This window comes from Ranitomeya variabilis, chromosome 2 (genome assembly GCF_051348905.1).
Source record: "Ranitomeya variabilis isolate aRanVar5 chromosome 2, aRanVar5.hap1, whole genome shotgun sequence".
NCBI lineage: Eukaryota > Metazoa > Chordata > Amphibia > Anura > Dendrobatidae > Ranitomeya > Ranitomeya variabilis.
This window is the reverse complement of record NC_135233.1, coordinates 286,151,931-286,174,265: the sequence shown is the minus strand read 5'-3', so window position 1 is coordinate 286,174,265 and position 22,335 is coordinate 286,151,931. Positions and strand designations below refer to the sequence as shown.

At 43.2% G+C, this 22,335-nt stretch overlaps 1 protein-coding gene across 1 annotated transcript in view; it reads left to right on the top strand.

Annotated features, from left to right (window-relative positions):
- ZC4H2 (zinc finger C4H2-type containing) overlaps nucleotides 1-20,017 on the top strand; it is a 36,425-nt gene extending 16,408 nt beyond the window's left edge. Inside the window, exons 3-5 of the mRNA XM_077285077.1 lie at nucleotides 13,846-14,018; nucleotides 14,436-14,598; nucleotides 19,416-20,017. Coding sequence (XP_077141192.1) covers nucleotides 13,846-14,018; nucleotides 14,436-14,598; nucleotides 19,416-19,529 — 450 coding nt within the window. The 3' untranslated portion in view covers nucleotides 19,530-20,017. The remainder of the gene's footprint in view (nucleotides 1-13,845; nucleotides 14,019-14,435; nucleotides 14,599-19,415) is intronic.
- Nucleotides 20,018-22,335: the final 2,318 nt, after the last annotated feature.

Genomic DNA, 22,335 nt, shown 5'->3' with positions numbered 1-22,335 from the left:
TATTGCCCGTGAGGAATGGGCTAAGACTCCTTGGGAATGTTGGCAGAAGCTAATTTTTGGCTATGCATTATTTTTAATATGTATTGCAAAATGAGATAGTGGGCAACAGATACCCAGATATAAGTCTAGGGAAAATAATTTGACCCAAAAAAAATAACACAGTATAGAACGCTGGCTAATAATGATACAAGTAGGCAGTTACATGTAAAGGTGCAGTCACAGATAAATAAGATATCGTTCGTGTGCAATGGATAAGGCCCAAAAGTTAAACATAATGTGGTCCTAGACTTTCCCTAGTGAAAACTCTTCTCTTTTGGATGTATTAAAGGTGGAAATAGCCATAGAAAATAGGGCACCCACATAGTGTCTTAAAGATTGGCCATGACAGTCCAGAGCACAAGAAACAGCCAAAAAGACAAAAGGCAAAACTCCTAATTTGCTATGTATATCCTCACAAACAGCAGTGTCAATGAAATATTAATATATATATATATATATATATATATATATATATATATATATATATATTTACACTGTACAGACCAAAAGTTTGGACACACCTTCTCATTTAAGGATTTTTCTGTATTTTCATGACTATGAAAATTATAAATTCACACTGAAGGCATCAAAACTATGAATTAACACATGTGGCATTATATACTCAACAAAAAAGTGTGAAACAACTGAAAAAAAAAAGAAAAAAAAAAAAATATATATATATATACACTCACCGGCCACTTTATTAGGTACACCATGCTAGTAACGGGTTGGACCCCCTTTTGCCTTCAGAACTGCCTCAATTCTTCGTGGCATAGATTCAACAAGGTGCTGGAAGCATTCCTCAGAGATTTTGGTCCATATTGACATGATGGCATCACACAGTTGCCGCAGATTTGTCGGCTGCACATCCCAAAGATGCTCCATACAAGGCAGGATGGATCCATGCTTTCATGTTGTTTACGCCAAATTCTGACCCTACCATCCGAATGTCGCAGCAGAAATCGAGACTCATCAGACCAAGCAACGTTTTTCCAATCTTCTACTGTCCAATTTCGATGAGCTTGTACAAATTGTAGCCTCAGTTTCCTGTTCTTAGCTGAAAGGAGTGGTACCCGGTGTGGTCTTCTGCTGCTGTAGCCCATCTGCCTCAAAGTTCGACGCACTGTGCGTTCAGAGATGCTCTTAGGCCTACCTTGGTTGTAACGGGTGGCGATTTGAGTAACTGTTGCCTTTCTATCAGCTCGAACCAGTCTGCCCATTCTCCTCTGACCTCTGGCATCAACAAGGCATTTCTGCCCACAGAACTGCCGCTCCCTGGATTTTTTTTCTTTTTCGGACCATTCTCTGTAAACCCTAGAGATGGTTGTGCGTGAAAATCCCAGTAGATCAGCAGTTTCTGAAATACTCAGACCAGCCCTTCTGGCACCAACAACCATGCCACGTTCAAAGGCGCTCAAATCACCTTTCTTCCCCATACTGATGCTCGGTTTGAACTGCAGGAGATTGTCTTGACCATGTCTACATGCCTAAATGCACTGAGTTGCCGCCATGTGATTGGCTGATTAGAAATTAAGTGTTAACAAGAAGTTGGACAGGTGTACCTAATAAAGTGGCCGGTGAGTGTGTATATATATATATATATATATATATATATATATATATATATATATATATATATATATATATATATATATATATATATATATATATATATATATATATATATATATAGTGCCTTGCGAAAAGTATTGGCTCCCTGGAACTTTTCAACCTTTTCCCACATATCATGCTTCAAACATAAAGATACCAAATGTTAATATTGCACACCCCACTTTCCAGTTTTTGAATTTCCACAAAAATTTAAAATAACAATGCATTTCGTTCAACTTCACAATTGTGTTCCACTTGTTGTTGATTCTTCACCAAAAATTTACATCTGGTATCTTTATGTTTGAAGCATGATATGTGGGAAAAGGTTGAAAAGTTCCAGGGAGCCAAATACTTTCGCAAGGCACTGTAATTTACAAAATTCAGCCAAAATGACAAGTCTAGACCCCCCTGTTAAAATGCTAGGTTGTCATAGGGAAAAAATTCATACCAAAAAGAACCATTATTTTTTGGTTAAAAAGATAAATGTACAAAATTTATTGAAAAAATCACTAAAAGATACACACATACAAAAGTACACCAAATAAGGCTGCAGCGTGTAGTATTGCAGCGAAACGCGCGTCGGGGTGGCACCCAATTCAGGGGACTCCAGTACCTGGTGAGAGGTTCGCTATGTGTTATCCCTATGTTAGATTTTATGCCATTTGGCTTTTCATGGAGGTGTATTAAGGAATTTCCCATAGGCCAGCGATAACCTTGGGCTTATCACAAGCCTGATCCTTATGGAATAAATAGAACTGTTAAGATTTATTGACGGTGGGTGTAATTAATAGGCTTGGTGGTCCTGGGGTTTTTACAAGTGGCAGACCTTCCTTTCCTCATTTATATATGTAAATGTGAACTTCAGTGATATTGTTATGGATATGGTACTGGATGTCAGTTAATGGTGTACTTTTGTATGTGTGTATCTTTTAGTGATTTTTTTTTTTTCAATAAATTTTGTACATTTATCTTTTTATCCAAAAAATAACGCTCCTGGTGTTCTCCTTTTGGAATATGATTATTTAGGAGTTGTGGATATAGGGGCCGGGATATGGTTCTTGGTTACCTATTAACATGAGTCTGGGTTTAAATGTGTTCAAGAAGAACCATTTCAGAACTTTTTCTACCTTTTAATGTCACCCATAATCTGTACAATTAATTTGAAAAGTAAACTAAAATCTTTTCGGATGCAAAAAGAAAAATAAAGAATTAAAATAATGTGTTGGCATAAATAGTCACACCCTTAAACTAATACTTTGTTGAATTGTACAGATTATGGCTGTCATTAAAGGTGGGAAGCGTTCTGAAATGTCTTGGTATGTTTCCCCTTTTTTACATGACAAACTTGGAATTTTAAGAAGGGTATGTAGACTTTTATATACACTGTAGACACTGATGGTGTCCAAAAAGTGTGAAAAATATTACCACTAGTAGGTAAGGCATAAACCCAAAATGACAGTGTCATTTGTCTAATAGAAGCAAAGGATAGAGTGAACTTGTAGACTTGACCCCACAGCATGGATCAGACGGAGCGACCATGATAGTGCTAAGCTATACCATCAAGAACCAAGGACCTGGTATTTTTCTCCTTCTCTTCTTTTTTTCATAACACTTTGACCAATTATCCTGCCTTTTGTCTGCTAACAGTACAATAGCACTGGAGATACAGTACATGGAGACTCTTTGTAGGATTCCCAACAGCAAAGAGCATTGTGCCTCTTCTCTCCGAGAGCCACATAGCAGCAGCTCGGACCACCTCTGCGGTACATTACATGCCCCCACTATTGAGTAATAACAAATGTGACATGCAGTGGTGGTACAAGAGTCCGATGGACTTATGTGCAAGGTTTGGACCTGCGGCCACCCGCATGTTGGTCAGATGTATGGGCCCATCATTCTAAATCCTATAAGGACACACATTTTGCCACTACCTCTCCCATTATGTAGTAATGTCCCTTATCCTGGGCCCATCATGGTATACAGTCTGTGAAATAAGTATTGAACACGTCACCAATGTTCTAAGTAAATCTATTTCTAAAGGTGCTATTGACATGAAATTCTCACCAGATGTCGGTAACAACTCATCCAATGAAAAATGACACGGGGGGAAAAAGTATTGAGCTTCTTACACTAGCCAGCGGAGGAGACGGCTGCTGACTTCTGCGTGCAGCAATGGGTAGCACATGATGTCACGGGCACTCCGACGTCAGCTGCTGGCCTCTGGTTGGCCGGCAGCATGTATTGCAGTGCAGGGACCCCTCCCACAGGTTAACGGTCGCACCCTCTGTGACCGCGATTGTTACGCCCCTGTGACGTGTGTAGTACAGCTGTGCCTAAATGTGCAAGACACAAACATAGACGGGGGTCTAGTGATTCTTTTATATCGGATCTCCATATTTCCTGATGGTCCGACTCTCTCCAGTCATCCATACCAAAATTCAAATTGCCAGTTAAATGTCAGAGTAACGTAATTGTTTGTGACATTATCCCCACGGTGAAGTTTTGTTGTAATTGTACTAAAATTAGCTTTGCTTCATTTCCCTCCATGATCCAACATCATTTATTCCAAAGGGAGAAAGTCCCATTAATATCCGTAATCATTACAAGAATGATAGTGTGTGCAATTCTGGTAGTTACACCTTCCAAGGGATTTTCCCCTCAGGAATTATTAGATGCTGTCATGATATGCACATTGATCGCAAATGAAAACCGTTACATGCCTTGTTGATTTTCTATCATTGTCATTGAAAAGTTAATATGTAAAATACATCGTAGCATAGTAACACAGTTTTTAAGGTTGGAGGAAGACTTTAAAGGGAACCTGTCACCCCGTTTTTTGAAGATGAGCTAAAAATAGCGTTAAATAGGGGCAGAGCTGGGCGTTACATTAGTGTCTTTGTGTGCCTTTATAACCTACCTAAGCTGCCGAAATACCTTTGTAAAGTCGCCGTTTTCTGCTGTCACTCACGCTGGTCTGGTCCTATGGGCGTGGTGACAGCGCTGTTTCTCCCCCAGAAACCTGCTCATCATTACGTTGGTGGCGTAGTGGTGTGCGCATGTCCAAAGCGAAGATCCACTGCCCAGGAGATTCAAAACAGCGCGGTCTTCGCTATTCGCCGTTTACCGGTGGGCGCGGCCATCTTTCGTGTGGCCGCGCGTGCGCAGATGGAGCGCTCTGCTGCCCGGGGCTTCAGGAAAATGGCCGCCGCGATCTCCATCTGCGCACGCGCGGAATCCCGCGGCCATTTTCCTGAAGCCCCGGGCAGCAGAGCGCTCCATCTGCGCACGCGCGGCCACACAGGAAAGATGGCCGCACCCACCGGTAAACGGCGAATGGCGAAGACCGCGCTGTTTTGAATCTCCTGGGCAGTGGATCTTCGCTTTGGACATGCGCACACCACTACGCCACCAACAGAATGATGAGCAGGTTTCTGGGGGAGAAACAGCGCTGTCACCACACCCATATGAGCAGACCAGCGTGAGTGACAGCAGAAAACGGCGACTTTACAAAGGTATTTCGGCAGCTTAGGTGGGTAATAAAGGCACACAAAGACACTAATGTAACGCCCAGCTCTGCCCCTATTTAACGCTATTTTTAGCTCATCTTCAAAAAACGGGGTGACAGGTTCCCTTTAAGTCCATCTAGTTCAACCCATAGCCTAACCTAACATGCCCTACCATGTTGATCCAGAAGAAGGCAAATAAAACCCATGTGGCAAAGAGTAAGCTCCACATTGGGGAAAAATATTCCTTCCCGACTCCACATATGGCAATCAGACTAGTTCCCTGGATCAACACCCTAACAAGGAATCTAGTATATATAACCTGTAACATTATACTTTACAAGAAAGGCATCCAGTCCCCTCTTAAATTTAAGTAATGAATCACTCATTACAACATCATACGGCAGAGAGTTCCATAGTCTCACTGCTCTTACAGTAAAGAATCCGCGTCTGTTATTATGCTTAAACCTTCTTTCCTCCAGACGTAGAGGATGCCCCCTTGTCCCTGTCTCAGGTCTATGATTAAAAAGATCATCAGAAAGGTCTTTGTACTGTCCCCTCATATATTTATACATTAACATAAGATCAACCCTTAGCCTTCGTTTTTCCAAACTAAATAGCCCCAAGTGTAATAACCTATCTTGGTATTGCAGACCCCCAGTCCTCTAATAACCTTGGTCGCTCTTCTCTGCACCCGCTCTAGTTCAGCTATGTCTTTCTTATACACCGGAGACAAGAACTGTGCACAGTATTCTAAGTGTGGTCGAACTAGTGACTTGTATAGAGGTAAAATTATGTTCTCCTCATGAGCATCTGTGCCTCTTTTAATGCATCCCATTATTTTATTTGCCTTTGCAGCAGCTGTCTGTCACTGGCCACTAAATGTGAGTTTGTCATCCACCCATACTCCCCGATATTTTTCAGTGACAGCTTTGCCCAGGGTTTTAGAATTAAGCACATAATTATACATCTTATTTGCTCCGCCCAAGTGCATGACCTTGCTTTTATCCCCATTAAAGCTCATTTGCTATTTATCAAGGGGCGGACACAGACTGCTTGGGGCCCCTGTGCAGGAAATGTGCCTGGGCCCCCCTCCTTTTAAGGTGACAAAGCTAAGGGACTGTGCTACACATAAGTGAGTACACTTTATACTAAGGGACTGTATTAGACATAATAATCGATAATAATGTCTTCCTCCACCTCCCCCTGTTCTTAAACCCATTATAAATCCCCCGCATCCCATTATTGCCCTCTCCCCCACCCCCATGATTGCCCTATTCACCACCTCCATTATTGCTTTCTCCCCCACCACCCCATATCATTGCCCATTCCGCCACCTCCATCATTGCCTCCTCCCCACCACCCCCATCATTGTCCTTTCCACTGCCACCATCATTTCCTCCTTCCCCACCACCCCTATCATTACCCTCTCCATCAACCCAATCATTGCCTTCGGCCCCATCATTGCCCTCTCCTCCACCTACACACACACACACACACAGCACCATTCACCTCTCTGCACACACACACCTCACCTCTGCTCACACAGTATCCTGAAGCCGCACCATCGCTGGCAGCTTCCTGTCTCACACAGCCGTGGCGCTAAATGATGATGTCATTCAGCTGCTGCTGTGTGGCAGGAAGCAGGATGGATCCATTCCCTGCAGCTCCGCTGCCTTTTTCTCTTGCAGGCAGCGGAGCTGCAATCCCATGATGGCAATCTGGCCAGGGGCCCCCCGGAGACGGATAAACTGGCCAGATTGCCCTCATTATTAGCCACCCTGCAGGCAGGGCTGGTTTTAGGCAAAGTGGGGCCCTAGGCAAAGTTTAAAATGGGGCCTCAAATCCTAACATATTGCACATCACACAGAAGCATTTCTATTGTATTTACAAGCGCTGAGTTAAGGCCACTAAAGGAATGTGATCGACAATACTGAAGTTGTTCAACGCTTGTTTCCCGGCCTCTTTACACTGTCTGAGAAAGAATGATGGGAACAGAATGATCACTAACAGATCACCATACAGTATCATGTTACCAGCAGCACATCTACAGTTTACACCGGCGATGTGCTGCTGAGAATTCAATGATTTCGGTTCCGGCATAACCAATCCAATCACTCGATGAATAGGCAGCATTTTGATTCTTTAGTATAATACACCTCATAGTCCTCAATATATTATAATGTGCACCTCAGTCCTCCATATTGTAAAATGCACACCGCATAGTACTCCATATAATATAATGTGCCCTATAGTCCTCCATATAGTATAATACACTCCTCATAGTCCTCTATATATTAAAATACACTGCTCAGTCCTCCACATAATATAATACTCATAGTGCTCCATATAGTATAATGCACCACCATAGTCATCCATGTAGTACAATTCACTTCCCATAGTATAATGCACCCCATAGGTCTTCATATAGTATAATGTATTCCCCATAGTCCTCGATACAGTATAATGCAGTCCACATATAGTATAATGCAGCCACCCCACAGAGTATGATGTAACCCCCATACGCATGATGTATAATACAGCCCACCTCCCCATAGTATATAATGCAGCCCCCCATAGTATATAACACAGCCTTCCCCATAGAATATAATGCACCCCTCATAGTATATAACACAGCCTCCCCCATAGAATATAACGTATAATGTACCCCCCCCTAGTATACAACACAGCCCGCATAGTATACAGCACGCAGCCTCATGGTATACAGCACGCAGCCTCATGGTATACAGCACGCAGCCTCATGGTATACAGCTCAGCTTCCCCCCCCAGAATGGCCCCACAGTCCAGTACTCACTGTTATAGTTAAAAAAAAAAAAAAAAAAAAAAAAACCACACTCCTCACCCCTCCTCGTGCCCGCGCTGCTTCCAGTTCCTGCTCCTGTCGGCACACAGTGAGTGCGCAGCAGTGTCTGTTAGAGGCAGAGCGGGGAATGATGGGAGAGGGCGTGTCAGGTGACTCTTTATCCTCCATCATTGCTTTGAACTGTACCGGCAGACGCCGGTATAGTTCAATGCGGCGGGAGAGTCGGCGCTGGCGGCAGGAAGCCTCCCTCCCTCACAGGGGCCCCATAGCAGCTGCGTGATGTGCCGCTAGCTGGGGGCCCCTGGAGGAGTGGGGACCTAGGCAGCTGCCTGCCCCTAACACCGGCCATGCCTGCAGGGGCCCCCTGGAGCCTCCGGACCCCGGTGAAGCCGCACAGGTTGAACCGGCGGTTTGTCCGCCTATGCATTTATCAGCCCAAGCTTCTAGTTTACATAAATCCTCCTGTAGTATAAAATTGTCCTCCTCTGTATTGATTACCCTGCAGAGTTTAGTGTCATCTGCAAATATTGAAATTCTGCTCTGTATGCCCCCTACAAGGTCATTAATAAATGTTAAAAAGAGGGCCCAATACTGACCCCTGTGATACCCCACTGCTAACCGAGACCCAGTCCGAGTGTGCTCCATTAATAACCACCCTTTGTTTCCTATCCCTGAGCCAGCTCTCAACCCACTTACACATATTTTCCCCTATCCCCAATGCTGCGATATCGCTGTAAACTGCAATAGGTGTCATCATGGAGTTGTGTTGTTAAACGTACTTTAAAGGGGTTACATGTTCTCCTCCTTCACAGACTGCCTAGCTCTCCTATCCACAAATAAGAGGCGCAAGTGACCAGATCTATCAGCCTTGTACAGTTGCAAAACCGTGCACCAGGGAAAGCCATTTTCCAATTGGAGGAAGGTGATGGACAGAGCTGATCACATCCTCTTCCATCAGCACCCATTTTTACAATAAATGTACCAAACTTCTCTGTTAAAGGCAATCTGTCAGTAGGTTTTTGTTTTGTAATTTGATAGCAGCACAACATGGGCGTAGCGAGCCTGATTCCAGTGATGTGTGACTTACTGGGCTGCTTGCTGTAGTTTTGATAGAATCCCTGTTTTCTCTGCTGTAGATGTAGCAGTGGTCAGAATCCTGGGCTGTGTATAACCCCTCCCACAACACTGATTGGCAGCTTCCTGTGTATACTGTCAGCAAGTTACCAATCAGTGGTGGAGGCGGGATTACACAGATTAGCTGCACTGTCTTGGATGTGAAATCTAGTCCTGCAGTGATAATTTCCTGCTGATAAAGCGCTGATTGTATTGGAGCTACAATGCAGCCTAGCAAGTGATACATATCTGGAATCGGGCTCTCTTCCCCTACATTATGCTGCTCTTAGATTAAATGGCAAAAACCTGCTGACAGTTTTCCTTTAATATAAAGTGACCAATTTAAATATTTCTCTGCAATACCATGCTTATTATGAGTTCTTACATTTTGGCATATTTGTAAGTAAGATTGCAAAAGGTCACACCATTGACACCCGGAGAACTGATGGGCCTTTACTTTTCACTTAGTGCGCCTCCAAATAATCTTCACTAACAGCATCAGTGCACCTGAGTTGCCCCGCCCGGGCCGTGGGGTACTCGGTACCGGGTCCGGTGTTTCACAAGGGGATGTCACGGTCGCGACCCGGTCCGTGGCCCAGGGCGCTCATGTAAAATGGAGAAGATCTTTAACCCTTTTCTGACCTCGGACGGGATAGTACGTCCGAGGTCAGAACCCCTGCTTTAATGCGGGCTCCGGCGGTGAGCCCGCATCAAAGCTGGGACATATCAGCTGTTTTGAACAGCTGACATGTGCCTGCAATAGCGGCGGGTGAAATCGCGATTCACCCGCCGCTATTAACTAGTTAAATGCCGCTGTCAAACGCAGACCGCGACATTTAACCGGTGCTTCCGGCCATCGGGCGGGAAATGAGCGCATCGCCGACCCCCGTCACATGATGGTCCTTGAGACCACCCTGTGGTCGGCGCTCGTAGCAAGCCTGCAATTCAGCTACATAGCAGCAATCTGATGATCGCTGCTATGTAGCAGAGGTGATCGTGTTGTGCCAGCTTCTAGCCTCCCATGGAGGCTATGGAAGCATAGCAAAAGTAAAAAAAAAAAAAAAAAAAAAAAAGTGAAAGATAAAAAAAATTAAAAAAAATAAAAAGTTTAAATCACCCCCATTTCGCCCCCTTCAAAATAAAACAAAAAAAAAATAAAAATCAAACCTACACATATTTGGTATCGCCGCGTTCAGAATCGCCCGATCTATCAATTAAAAAAAAAAGCATTAACCTGATCGCTAAACAGCGTAGCGAGAAAAAAATTCGAAACGCCAGAATTATTTTATTTTTTTTGGTCGCCGCGACATTGCATTAAAATACAATAATGGGCGATCAAAAGAATGTTATCTGCACCAAAATCGTATCAATAAAAACATCAGCTTGGAACTCAAAAAATAAGCCCTCTACCGACCCCAGATCACGAAAAATGGAGACGCTACGGGTATCGGAAAATGGCGCAATTTTTTTTTTTAAATTTGGAATTTTTTTTCACCAGTTATATATTAATATCAGGTCAGTTTCAGCATTTAGTGAACCTAGCAAAAAAGCCAAACAAAAAACAAGTGTGGGATTGCAGTTTTTTTGCAATTTCACCGCACTTGGAATTTTTTTCCCGTTTTCTAGTACATGACGTGGTAAAACCAATGATGTTGTTCAAAAGTACATCTCGTCCCGCAAAAAATAAGCCCTCACATGGCCATATTGATGGAAAAATAAAAAAGTTATGGCTCTGGGAAGGAGGGGAGCGAAAAACGAACACGGCAAAAATGGAGAATCCCAAGGTCATGAAGGGGTTAAAGGGAATAAAGTTTATGTTCGTGACACCACCTGTGGTATTTGGTCAGGGTGACCGATGCTGCTTTAAGGGGTCCTCTGGGGTGATGTTATGGCAGCTAGATGGTATACCTTCCCACAGGTGAAGTATATCCCCAGGGCTCCCGGTGTGTAGATGGAAGATGGTGAGAGGTGCAGTGAAGAACGAGGACACAAGGTTGCAGTCTCTTTACCTTGGTTTACTGAAGACTTCAGCAGCCACAGTCCAGAGCACCAGACCACAGGGCAGGCAGGGTCCGGCCGGCTTGGAGGCACATTAGGAGTTACCTTATCCAGGTGGGAATCAAAGCCTTCCTCTAGCGCTGTGGTGTTGTAGTCCCTTACTGCCTATGGCTTCAAATAAGGTCCTCACAGGTGTTCTCTTGCTCTCTCTGTCCCCCATATCGGATAGGACATGACTCGTATGACTGGTGACTTGAGGCGGTTTATATGGACTCTAGCACGCCCCAGCCTCTAAGGGTGTCACCGTGCCTCCTGGGTACTAAGGCGGACAGGTAACGTGGAGTTCAGCTGTCCTGACGGTCTCTGATGTAAGTCGTGGAGGGCCTTACGATCCTCTGTGTTCCGGCTACCGGTTTCTGCACCTTTTCGGGGCTGGTCTCCCCCTGGTATCCTCTCCTGTGCTTTGCTCTCCTGAACGTTCACTGCATTTTCCGGGAACTGCTGCCACAGCTCCGTAAACCCTCCTCTGCCTCAGACTGATCCAGTCTGTTCCCTGGCAAGAACTCGCCAACTTTCCCTACAGACTATATATATATATATATATATATATATATATATATATATATATATATATATATATATATATATATATATATATATATATATATATATATAATCAAAAGCTCCCCCTGGTGGTCTGGAGTGTGAATGTGTTGCATGCTTGTGTTACCTGGTTACAGTTGTCCCTTCTTGCCTTCAAGCGTAACATCACTCTCCCCGTGAGGAAAGCAATGCTACTGTGACGACCAGGACCCTGGGGCGCCACACACCCAGTACCTTATACCATTGTTTACTGGGGATCTGCCCTGGTCCTACCTAAACCATCATGTCTTCTGCTGTGTCATACGTACACATGTATATAATGTGACAGAGGAGATGTGTTGTGACTATGCTGCCATTTGTGTCGAGCATTTCCATGGGTGAGCAGAAAAAATGCAACACATGCAGCTTAGTAAGGATGGAAAATGAGCCAAAAACAAAACAATTTCTATATTGAAGGTGTTTTTTCTCCACATAAGGATTAGTGTAGAACCCTACATAACTGCCATTTCTCTACAATTTATAATTGCCTAAAATTATCTGCAGTTTTTAAGGTTTAATTTATTATCCCCTTAAAAGATGACAATTAGAGTAATCGGGTCCTATAACTGCCACAAAGACATAACCAGACGAATAATCCTGATGTTTCAGCTATTCTTTCCTTTAGTTATACGAATTGTACTCTTATCAGTATAGGACCTGTCCATGAATAACAATAAATCTGGAGCTCATGGATTTTTCCAGCTGAATACATGTATATACATTTACCACCTAAAAACTATGGAAAAAGTAAATCACAAAGGGCCCACCACTATGACCACCACCAGTCACACCAGTAAAGGGTCCCTGGTTTGATTGGAGCAGTAGATGAAAATGTGCACCCGTAGACTTAAGATATTTGTTGGCAGATTTGACCATTTTGATGTTCCCATTGTGTTTCATATGGAGGTAGCTTGGTTATCTCCAACATCTAGAGACATTTATTTATTTTAACTCCCTTTCCTGTTTGTTGTTTGGCTGCATCCTTTGCTGTTTAATGGGTTGTCTCAACATCCAATAATGGTTAAAATTGTAAAAAAAAAAAAACTTGGAAAAACAAACAATTTTGCAGTTATAATCTCATTAAAAGTTACTCGGTTCACAAGATTGGAGGAAATTGTATTTAATTGTTTTATGCTCATTGTCTAGGTTACCGGCCACCGCTGGCATCTAGCAGCATAGCAGAGTATGCAAAGCCCTTACAAGCCCTTTTCAATAGAGAACTGTTTTAAATGCGGCTGGATTACTGGAGTGAACGATCTGGACCAGCTTTGGTATCCTATCTCCGCTCCTATGCTGCAGCATCAGAGAGTGCACAGTGCTATTCAGCATTGTAACTGTGCTGCTGCTCCGAACTGTCAATCTACAGGAGTGCAAACAGGAAGCCGGGAGGTTGAGGAGCGGTGTGATCTGGAAGATAAGCGAGACGTGTCCATCAAGCCCTTTCTCTCTATATATTATAGTACAGCTCTGGCAAAAATTAAGAGACCACTGCAAAATATTGTTTGTCTGATTTTTCTCTTTTATAGGTATATTTTTGAGTAAAATGTAAATTGTTCTTTTAGTCTATAAACTTCTGACATGTCTCCAAAGTTCCAAGCAATAAATTTTGTATTTTTTTTCTGAAAAGGATAAATGGTCAAAATAAAAAAAACAGTGCTTTCAGACCTCAAATAATGCAAAGAAATCAAGTTCATAATCACTTAGAAACAACAATACAAATATTTTAACTCGGGAAGAGTTCAGAAATCAATATTTTGTGGAATAACCATGATTTTTAATCACAGCTTTCTTGCGTCTTGGCATGCTTTCCACCAGTCTTTCACACTGCTTCTGGAGCAAAAATGTAAGCAGATCTTCTTTGTTTGATAGCTTGTGACTATCCATCATCCTCTTGATTACATTCCAGAGGTTTGCAATGGGGTTCAGGTCTGGAGATTGGGCTGCCCATGACAGGGTTTTGATGTGGTGGTCTCTTAATTTTTGCCAGAGCTGTATAGTCGATGCTGAACATATAAAACAATTAGTAACTTGATCCTTGGGGTGTCTGGTGTTGTAATTTTGGTTGCTAGAAATAAGTAAAACGAAGTATGATAATGTTCTTATTCTATACTGCAGATGGAAAACACCATCAAGCAGTCTGAGAATGACCTGAACAAATTGCTGGAGTCCACGCGCCGCTTGCATGAAGAATACAAACCTCTGAAGGAGCACGTCGATGCCCTGAGAATGACGCTGGGTCTGCAGAGGCTGCCGGACCTGTGTGAGGAGGAGGAGAAGCTGTCTCTGGAGTAAGTACTGTGGCGCTGGCTAGCTACATTCTCCTTGTGTTTCTACCTACGTCCATTTAAGTTCTGCTAATTGGAAGCTCCAGTTTCTCTTTTCTGTTAAATTTGCAATACAAGCAAAGTCAGTAAAAATCCTGTTACATCAATTTACAAAATAGTAGAAAACTCCTTCCATTAAATGGATTTGTAACAGATTGGAGAGGCCTCTATATACGTTCCTATGGGTGTCCACCTACGTCCGCTGTCCACGGGTACATAGATATTATTGAGCCAAAGACATGGTGCAAAGTTTCCTTCTCCATTGGTGGCCCATTTGTTCTAAGTGATTGTTTGCACCTGCAGACTGGTCTGTGACCCGGCTGTATGGGATGAATGTTGGTTTGGAATGACAATGGTTGTAACTTGTCTTTTATATTGTAGCTACTTTGAAAAACAGAAAGCCGAGTGGCAGACAGAGCCCCAGGAGCCCCCTATACCAGAATCCCTGGCAGCAGCAGCTGCAGCCGCCCAGCAGCTCCAGGTAGCCAGAAAGCAGGACACCAGACAGACCGCTACATTCCGCCAGCAGCCGCCTCCCATGAAGGTAACAATGCCATCTTGTTCAGCCGCAAACCGAAGTCCATATAGTCCTGTACTTGGCTTTCTCAGTCAGTTCCTTAGACTCTGGTGGTACGGCATGTATGCTGCCACTGCATTCTCTGTATTCTAGTGGGACACAAGATCTCTATTTTCCTAACCGGTGAGGATCCTAGCGATAGGACCCTCAGAAATCAGATATTTTTCACCTATGCTGTGTGAGCAACTCTTTTCAGTAGAATAAGTCTTAATTTAGCAAAAGCAATGTTTTATGAATATCCTGGTGGGATCTTCAGCATCAACTGTTAGGCTAGGTTCTCATTTCGTTTTTGTGTGAGCGCTAACGGACAGCGTTGCACGGCGAAATTAACGCCGTGCAACGCATCCGTTAGCGCTCCCATTGCCAGCAATGTTAAAGCGCATTGCTAGCGCGTGCCATTTTCGGCACGTGCTAGCGATGTGCCGTTCTTTTGTGGCGCGCCTCGGATGCTGCTTGCAGCGTCCGCGGCGCGCCCGAGATCCGTTCCCCGCTCTGGCAGATCGGGAATCTGCGCTAGCGGGGACGTTTAAAAGACATTACGTTAGCGCAATCCGCTAGCGCTTAGCGCTAAACGGATTGCCCTAACGCAATCTGAACCTAGCCTTATTCTGTATCATTAGACCAGGATTTAGGACACTGATCGCCCACCTAAAGGTCTCTGAGAGTTTTCAAACCACAACTCCCAGTGTACCTTTTTCTTAAACTTTTATCTTTATTAAATGTATAATTAGAAGAAAAGGTACAATCACAAGGCGCTAGCCATGGCGAGAAATAAAAATACTCACTGATAGGGGAAGATAACAATAGAAATTATCAACTTGCTACTCAAATCTTGAAAGGACCTAACATGAACAGTAAAGAATCAAAACTGGATGTGATGCGCTAATCTGCACTGCCATGGAGAAAGAATAAGGGATGCAGATCCAAGTTTAGGCGGTTTAAACGACAATGTGTTTCAAAGTTTTCCAACTTTTATAAGTCAGGTGCTTAGTGACAGGAAGTCACCCTGTGTGCAATCTAAGTGACACATGGGTTGCCATTATATACACTTTACCTTTTCTGAAAGCCAACAGAGTCTGCAACACGATTAAGAAAGAGGCACCACTAACCAAAGATCAAGGAGATCTCCAAACAAACCAGGGAAACGGTTGTTGAGAAGTCTAGGTCAGGGTTGGGTGATTAAAAGAAATCCCAGTCTCTGATGATTCCCCCCCCCCCCCCCCCCGAAGCTCCATCACATCCATTACCATCAAATGGAAAGAACATGGTACCACAACAAACCGTCCAAGAGAGGGCCACCCACCAAACCTCTCGGCCAGGCAAGGAGGACATTAATGAGAGAGGCAGCACAGAGAACAAAGGTAACCCTGAAGGAGCTACAGAGTTCCCTAGCAGAGGCTGGAGTATCTGTCCATACGACCATAATAAGCTGTACACTCCATAGAGGTTGCCTTAATGGAAAAGTGCCTTTACTTGCACACAAAAATTATAAGTCTCATTTTGAGTTTGCTAAAAGACATGTGGGAGACTCTCCAAATGTATGTAGGAATGTGCTGTGGTTAGATGAGACCAAAATTGAATTTTTTAACCACTAAGGTAAGCGGTGTCTGGCGACAAACCAACACAGCTGATCAATCCAAGATCACCATCCTCACAGTTAAACATGGTGGTGGTAGCATCAAGCTGTGGGGGTGTTTTCTGGCAGCAGGGACAGGGAAAATGGTCTGAGTCGAGAGGAAGATAGATGGTGCAAAATACAGGGATATTCTTGAGCAAAACCTGTTTCAGTGCGTCAGTGTTTTGAGCCTGGGAAGGAGGTTCACCTTCCAACAAGACAAGGACCCAAAGCATACGGCTAAAGCAACACTCGAGTGGTTTAAGGGGAAACGTATAAATGTTTTGGAGTGGCCTAGTCAAAGCCCAGACCTTAATCTGTGGTCAGACTTGAAGATTGCTGTTCACGAGAGGAAACCATGTAACTTGAATTAACTAAATTCTTAGTTGTGAGGTAGTAAAACACGAAAAATGCCAAGGGGGTGAATCAGAGGCGTAGCTAGGGTTTTGGTCCAAGGGGGGCGAAGCTTCTGAGTGGGCCCCTAACCAGGTAACCTTGATTACAACTCAGTGATGCGCCCTAATACTGGAGAACCTCAGCAGATGACCGCACTGTTAAGGCCCCGTCACACACAGCGACGCTGCAGCGATACAGACAACGATGCTGATCGCTGCAGCGTCGCTGTTTTGTCGCTGGGGAGCTGTCACACAGACAGCTCTCTCCAGCGACCAACGATCAGGGGAACGACTTCGGCATCGTTGAAACTGTCTTCAACGATGCCGAAGTCCCCCTGCAGCACCCGGGTAACCAGGGTAAACATCGGGTTACTAAGCGCAGGGCCGCGCTTAGTAACCCGATGTTTACCCTGGTTACCAAAAAAAACAAACAGTACATACTCACCATCTGATGTCCGTCAGGTCCCTTGCCGTCTGCTTCCTGCTCTGACTGAGTGCCGCCGTACAGTGAGAGCAGAGCGCAGCGGTGACGTCACTGCTGCGCTCTGCTCTCACTGTACGGCCGAATCTCAGTCAGAGCAGGAAGCAGACGGCAAGGGACCTGACGGACATCAGATGGTGAGTATGTACTGTTTGTTTTTTTTTTACATTTACGCTGGTAACAAGGGTAAACATCGGGTTACTAAGCGCGGCCCTGCGCCCTGCCCCAGAAAACAGAGCCCATATTTTTCCCCTAGAAAGTAATAATGCCCTGTGTGCCCCTTTGATAGCCACAGTATCCTGAGTTCCCCTATAACAGTAAGTGCCCACTTTACATTTAATAAAATCCTGAGTCTCCCCCTGTACAGCTCCCCTTTACACAGCATGATGTTCTCTTATACACAGCATAATGCACCCACACAGTATACTGACTCCTTAGTAGCCCCCAAACTGTTTGATGGCTTCAACAATGTAAAATGATGCCCACACTGTAATCTCCATACTGTATGATGGCCCCCAGATGGCCTCCATATACAGGAGCATAATGCTCCAAATAGTCCACAATATAGAATAATACACTCCCCATAGGCAGACTCTATAGCATACGGCAGCCCCCATAGTCAGACCATGTACTGAGGCAGCCCCCATAGTCAGACCCTGTAATAAGGCAGCCTCTTAGTCAGACCCTGTAATAAGGCAGTACCCACATAGGCAGACCCTGTAATAAGGCAGCACCCCTATAGGCAGACCCTGTAATAAGGCAGCCCCTTAGTCAGACCCTATAATAAGCCAGCACCCCTATAGGCAGACCCTGTAATAAGGCAGCACCCCTATAGGCAGACCCTGTAATTAGGCAGCACCCCTATAGGCAGACCCTGTAATAAGGCAGCCCCCCATAGTCAGACCCTGTAATAAGCCAGCACCCCTATAGGCAGACCCAGTAATAAGGCAGCATCCCCATAGGCAGACCCTGTAATAAGGCAGCACCCCTATAGTCAGACCCTGTAATAAGGCAGCCCCCCCATAGTCAGACCCTGTAATAAGGCAGCACCCATTAAAAAATAAATACTCACCTCTCTCCTTCCTGGTTCCTGTCCTGCTCCCACTGATCTCCTGACAGCGGGCGCCCGGCAGTGATGTCATCGCGCCCGCTGTCAGTGTCGGCGACGTCAGACGCCGACACTGACAGGGGGATGATGGGAGAAGGAGAGTATCGCTCCTTCTCCCATCAATGCGATCAGCTGTATCGGCTAAATGCCGGTACAGCTGATCTTCCGATGATGGCGGGAGGCCCACTGCTGGCACCTGGCCCCCCCGCCTGCTCAGGGGCCCCATAGTGGCAGAGCAGAGAGATCGATTCTCCCTGCTCTGCCGCAGCATGTAACTGCGCATGCCGATACAGTTGCAGTAGCGTAGCTCCCGGTGGGCGCCCTCCAGAGCACCGGGCCCGGGGCGCCCGCACCCTCTGCCCCCCCGGTACGCTACTGGGGTGAATACTTTCACAAGCCACTGTACATAGCCAAAATCACCCAGATTCCACGACGAAGTGAAAGCGAAACGCGCGTTGGAGTGGTGTGTGCAGGGGCAGAGGTATGTCAGTACTGGTTGGTATTTACTTTATATGTTGATTGACTGGCATTCACATCTCACTTAATAACTTTTTTTTTTTTTTCCTTATTTTTGCTACTTGGTTTTGGTCATATAACTTTTCACTTTATATTTCAATTGCTCTTAATAGACATATACTTATATATTTCTTTTGTGGTATGCACTTTATGAATTGTGATTATGGGGATTTTTTATGAACACATTATCTATTGATTTTTATTTTTTATTTTCACAGAGATAGATATATATATATATTTATTATGTGTGTGTGTTATTAATTTGATTCACTTGATATCATTTTATAGTAATAATATTTGAATTGAGTACCACTGTTAATTATATATTGTATTTATTTTTTATTAATTAATTTTTACCAATCAGTTTGACATGCCCTGCCCTGCACAGACAGTGGAATATAATGAATATATTTTTTGTTTCATTTTTGTTTTTAAATTGTTTTAAATAAAGTCTTGTTTTTAATATATTTTTTGTGCAATCATCTTTTATATAAATAAAGTAATAATTATTAGATATAATTTTTTTTTAATGAATATTTCTTTTGGGTTTATATCTTGGGCGTGCGGTGCCTGGAAGAAATCCTTCCTCCTCTCCCCATTATAATGTATATTTTGCATTTGTGGTGCTATGGTAAAAATGAATGATCTAACTTTGTACTTTCTCCCCAGGCCTGCTTGTCTTGCCACCAGCAGATCCATCGTAACGCACCCATTTGCCCACTATGCAAAGCAAAGAGCCGTTCTCGAAATCCAAAGAAGCCAAAACGGAAGCAAGATGAATAGAAGACTGTAGCCTGTCCCTAAATCAGAAAAGTCCCTCTCCCCTTCCATACTTTCTAGTAACCATGTAAGCATGCTCGCCCTGAAGCCTGTGAAACCTTGAACTGAACGTGTGGTGTTTTTTCTATTTAACGTGTTGTAAGCACAATGGGCCTGTTTTGTTACGTGGGGCAGTTTTAGCATAAAACAGCTGCAAAACAAAGCCAAATGTTGTACCTGTTTTTGCTGTAACTCTGCTACAACCATACAATTCCAGTGAGTGTTGTAATTTTTTTTTTTTAGTTAAAAAGGAAAAGAAAATATTGACGTTTTTTGGTGCTATTTTCACATCCTGCCCCTTTAGAGCAAAATTTTCCATTTGTATCGGAGGATGAGAGCAATGTGCAATTACATAAGAACAATAAGAACACTCTAAATGATTACTTTGAAACGCCTCAATTATATTCATCGCACAAGCAAAGCGCTAAAATAAAAGGGAAGAAAAAAATCTTAGTAAAAGTATTGTGTATATTTGTGCATAACTGACAAGATCATGGAAGGCTAAGGTTAAAGGGGTATTCCCATCTCTAAGATCCTATCCCAATATGTAGTAGGTGCAATAATAATTATATTAGCAAATGCCTCCAATTATAACCGTAGTATAGTTCTTCTGATTTGCTATGTCTCTTCCCTCATTTACAGGCATTGCAGGACCTTAGGTATCCATGGTTACGACCATTGATATAGTGACAGTTGGGTATCCATGGTTATGACCACTGGTATAGTGACAGTTAGGTATCCATTATTACAACCACTAGCGACTAGCTAACTGTCACTATGTCAGTGGTCGTAACCATGGATACCTAAGGTCCTGCAATCCCTGCACATGAGGAAAGGGACATGGCGAATCAGAAAAACTATTCTATATTTCTAATTTGATAATATTATTATTATACCTGCTACTTATTGGGATAAGATCTTGGAGATGGGAATACCCCTTTAAGTGTACATGATGCATTTTTTGGTGAGTTCTGGACGCTGTGTATTTTCGTTGAGCAAAAAAATGCCTCTTCTTATAGTTCCAGCAAGGTGGATTGGATTTATAGAAATTTTACGTCCCACTGTGGTTTTTTTCTTTTACAGTAGATAAATTGAGCTGTGGTGGGTGTGTGAAATGCGCAACATGACTACTTCTCTTGCAGGTATACGGGTTATGCGCAGATTTTCTCCATAGACTTTCACTATTGTGGGAAATCTGCAGGTTAATAGCATATACACGTATGTGTGTGTATATGTGTGTGTGTGTGTGTGTGTGTGTGTATATGTATATATGTGTACATATATGTATATATGTATATATGTATGTATATATATATTTGTATATATATATATATATATATATATATATATATATGTGTATATATATATATGTATATATGTGTGTGTATATATATATATATATATATATATATATATATATATATGTGTATGTATGTATGTATATATATGTATGTGTATATATATATATATATATATATGTATGTGTGTATATATATATATGTATGTGTGTATATATATATATGTATGTGTATATATATATATATATGTATGTATGTGTGTGTATATATACACACACACACACACACACTGCCTTTCCTCTGTGACAGCGCACTAAAAACAGATAATCTGTACATCACCGTATCAAAGTTTTGGCAAATTCAAATACCAAGAAGTATCAAAAACAAAGCAGCTTTATTTAAAACATAACATACTAACAAACAAAAAAAACACAGCATCAAAACCATAATAAAATCACATGTAAAAAAAAAAGAAAAAACGCATTAAAAAACACAAGTAACCTAAGTAACCGTATTTTTCGGCCTATACGACACATCGAACCATAAGGCGAACCTGGGTTTTAAAGGAGGAAAATAGAAAAAAAAAATGTAAGTAGAAAATATGCTCATGAGAGACTGCTATGGTGGGACGGGGAGGGAATCTCCTGCTGACACTGTTATAGGGGGTAATATCCCTTAATTCGATACTAATATCCTCATCCTGGTGTATATGCCCCCCCCCCCAATCCTGATATATACACTCACCAGCCACTTTATTAGGTACACCATGCTAGTAACGGGTTGGACCCCCTTTTGCCTTCAGAACTGCCTCAATTCTTCGTGGCATAGATTCAACAAGGTGCTGGAAGCATTCCTCAGAGATTTTGGTCCATATTGACATGATGGCATCACACAGTTGCCGCAGATTTGTCGGCTGCACATCCCAAAGATGCTCCATACAAGGCAGGATGGATCCATGCTTTCATGTTGTTTACGCCAAATTCTGACCCTACCATCCGAATGTCGCAGCAGAAATCGAGACTCATCAGACCAAGCAACGTTTTTCCAATCTTCTACTGTCCAATTTCGATGAGCTTGTACAAATTGTAGCCTCAGTTTCCTGTTCTTAGCTGAAAGGAGTGGTACCCGGTGTGGTCTTCTGCTGCTGTAGCCCATCTGCCTCAAAGTTCGACGCACTGTGCATTCAGAGATGCTCTTAGGCCTACCTTGGTTGTAACGGGTGGCGATTTGAGTCACTGTTGCCTTTCTATCAGCTCGAACCAGTCTGCCCATTCTCCTCTGACCTCTGGCATCAACAAGGCATTTCCGCCCACAGAACTGCCGCTCACTGGATTTTTTTTCTTTTTCGGACCATTCCCTGTAAACCCTAGAGATGGTTGTGCGTGAAAATCCCAGTAGATCAGCAGTTTTTGAAATACTCAGACCAGCCCTTCTGGCACCAACAACCATGCCACGTTCAAAGGCACTCAAAT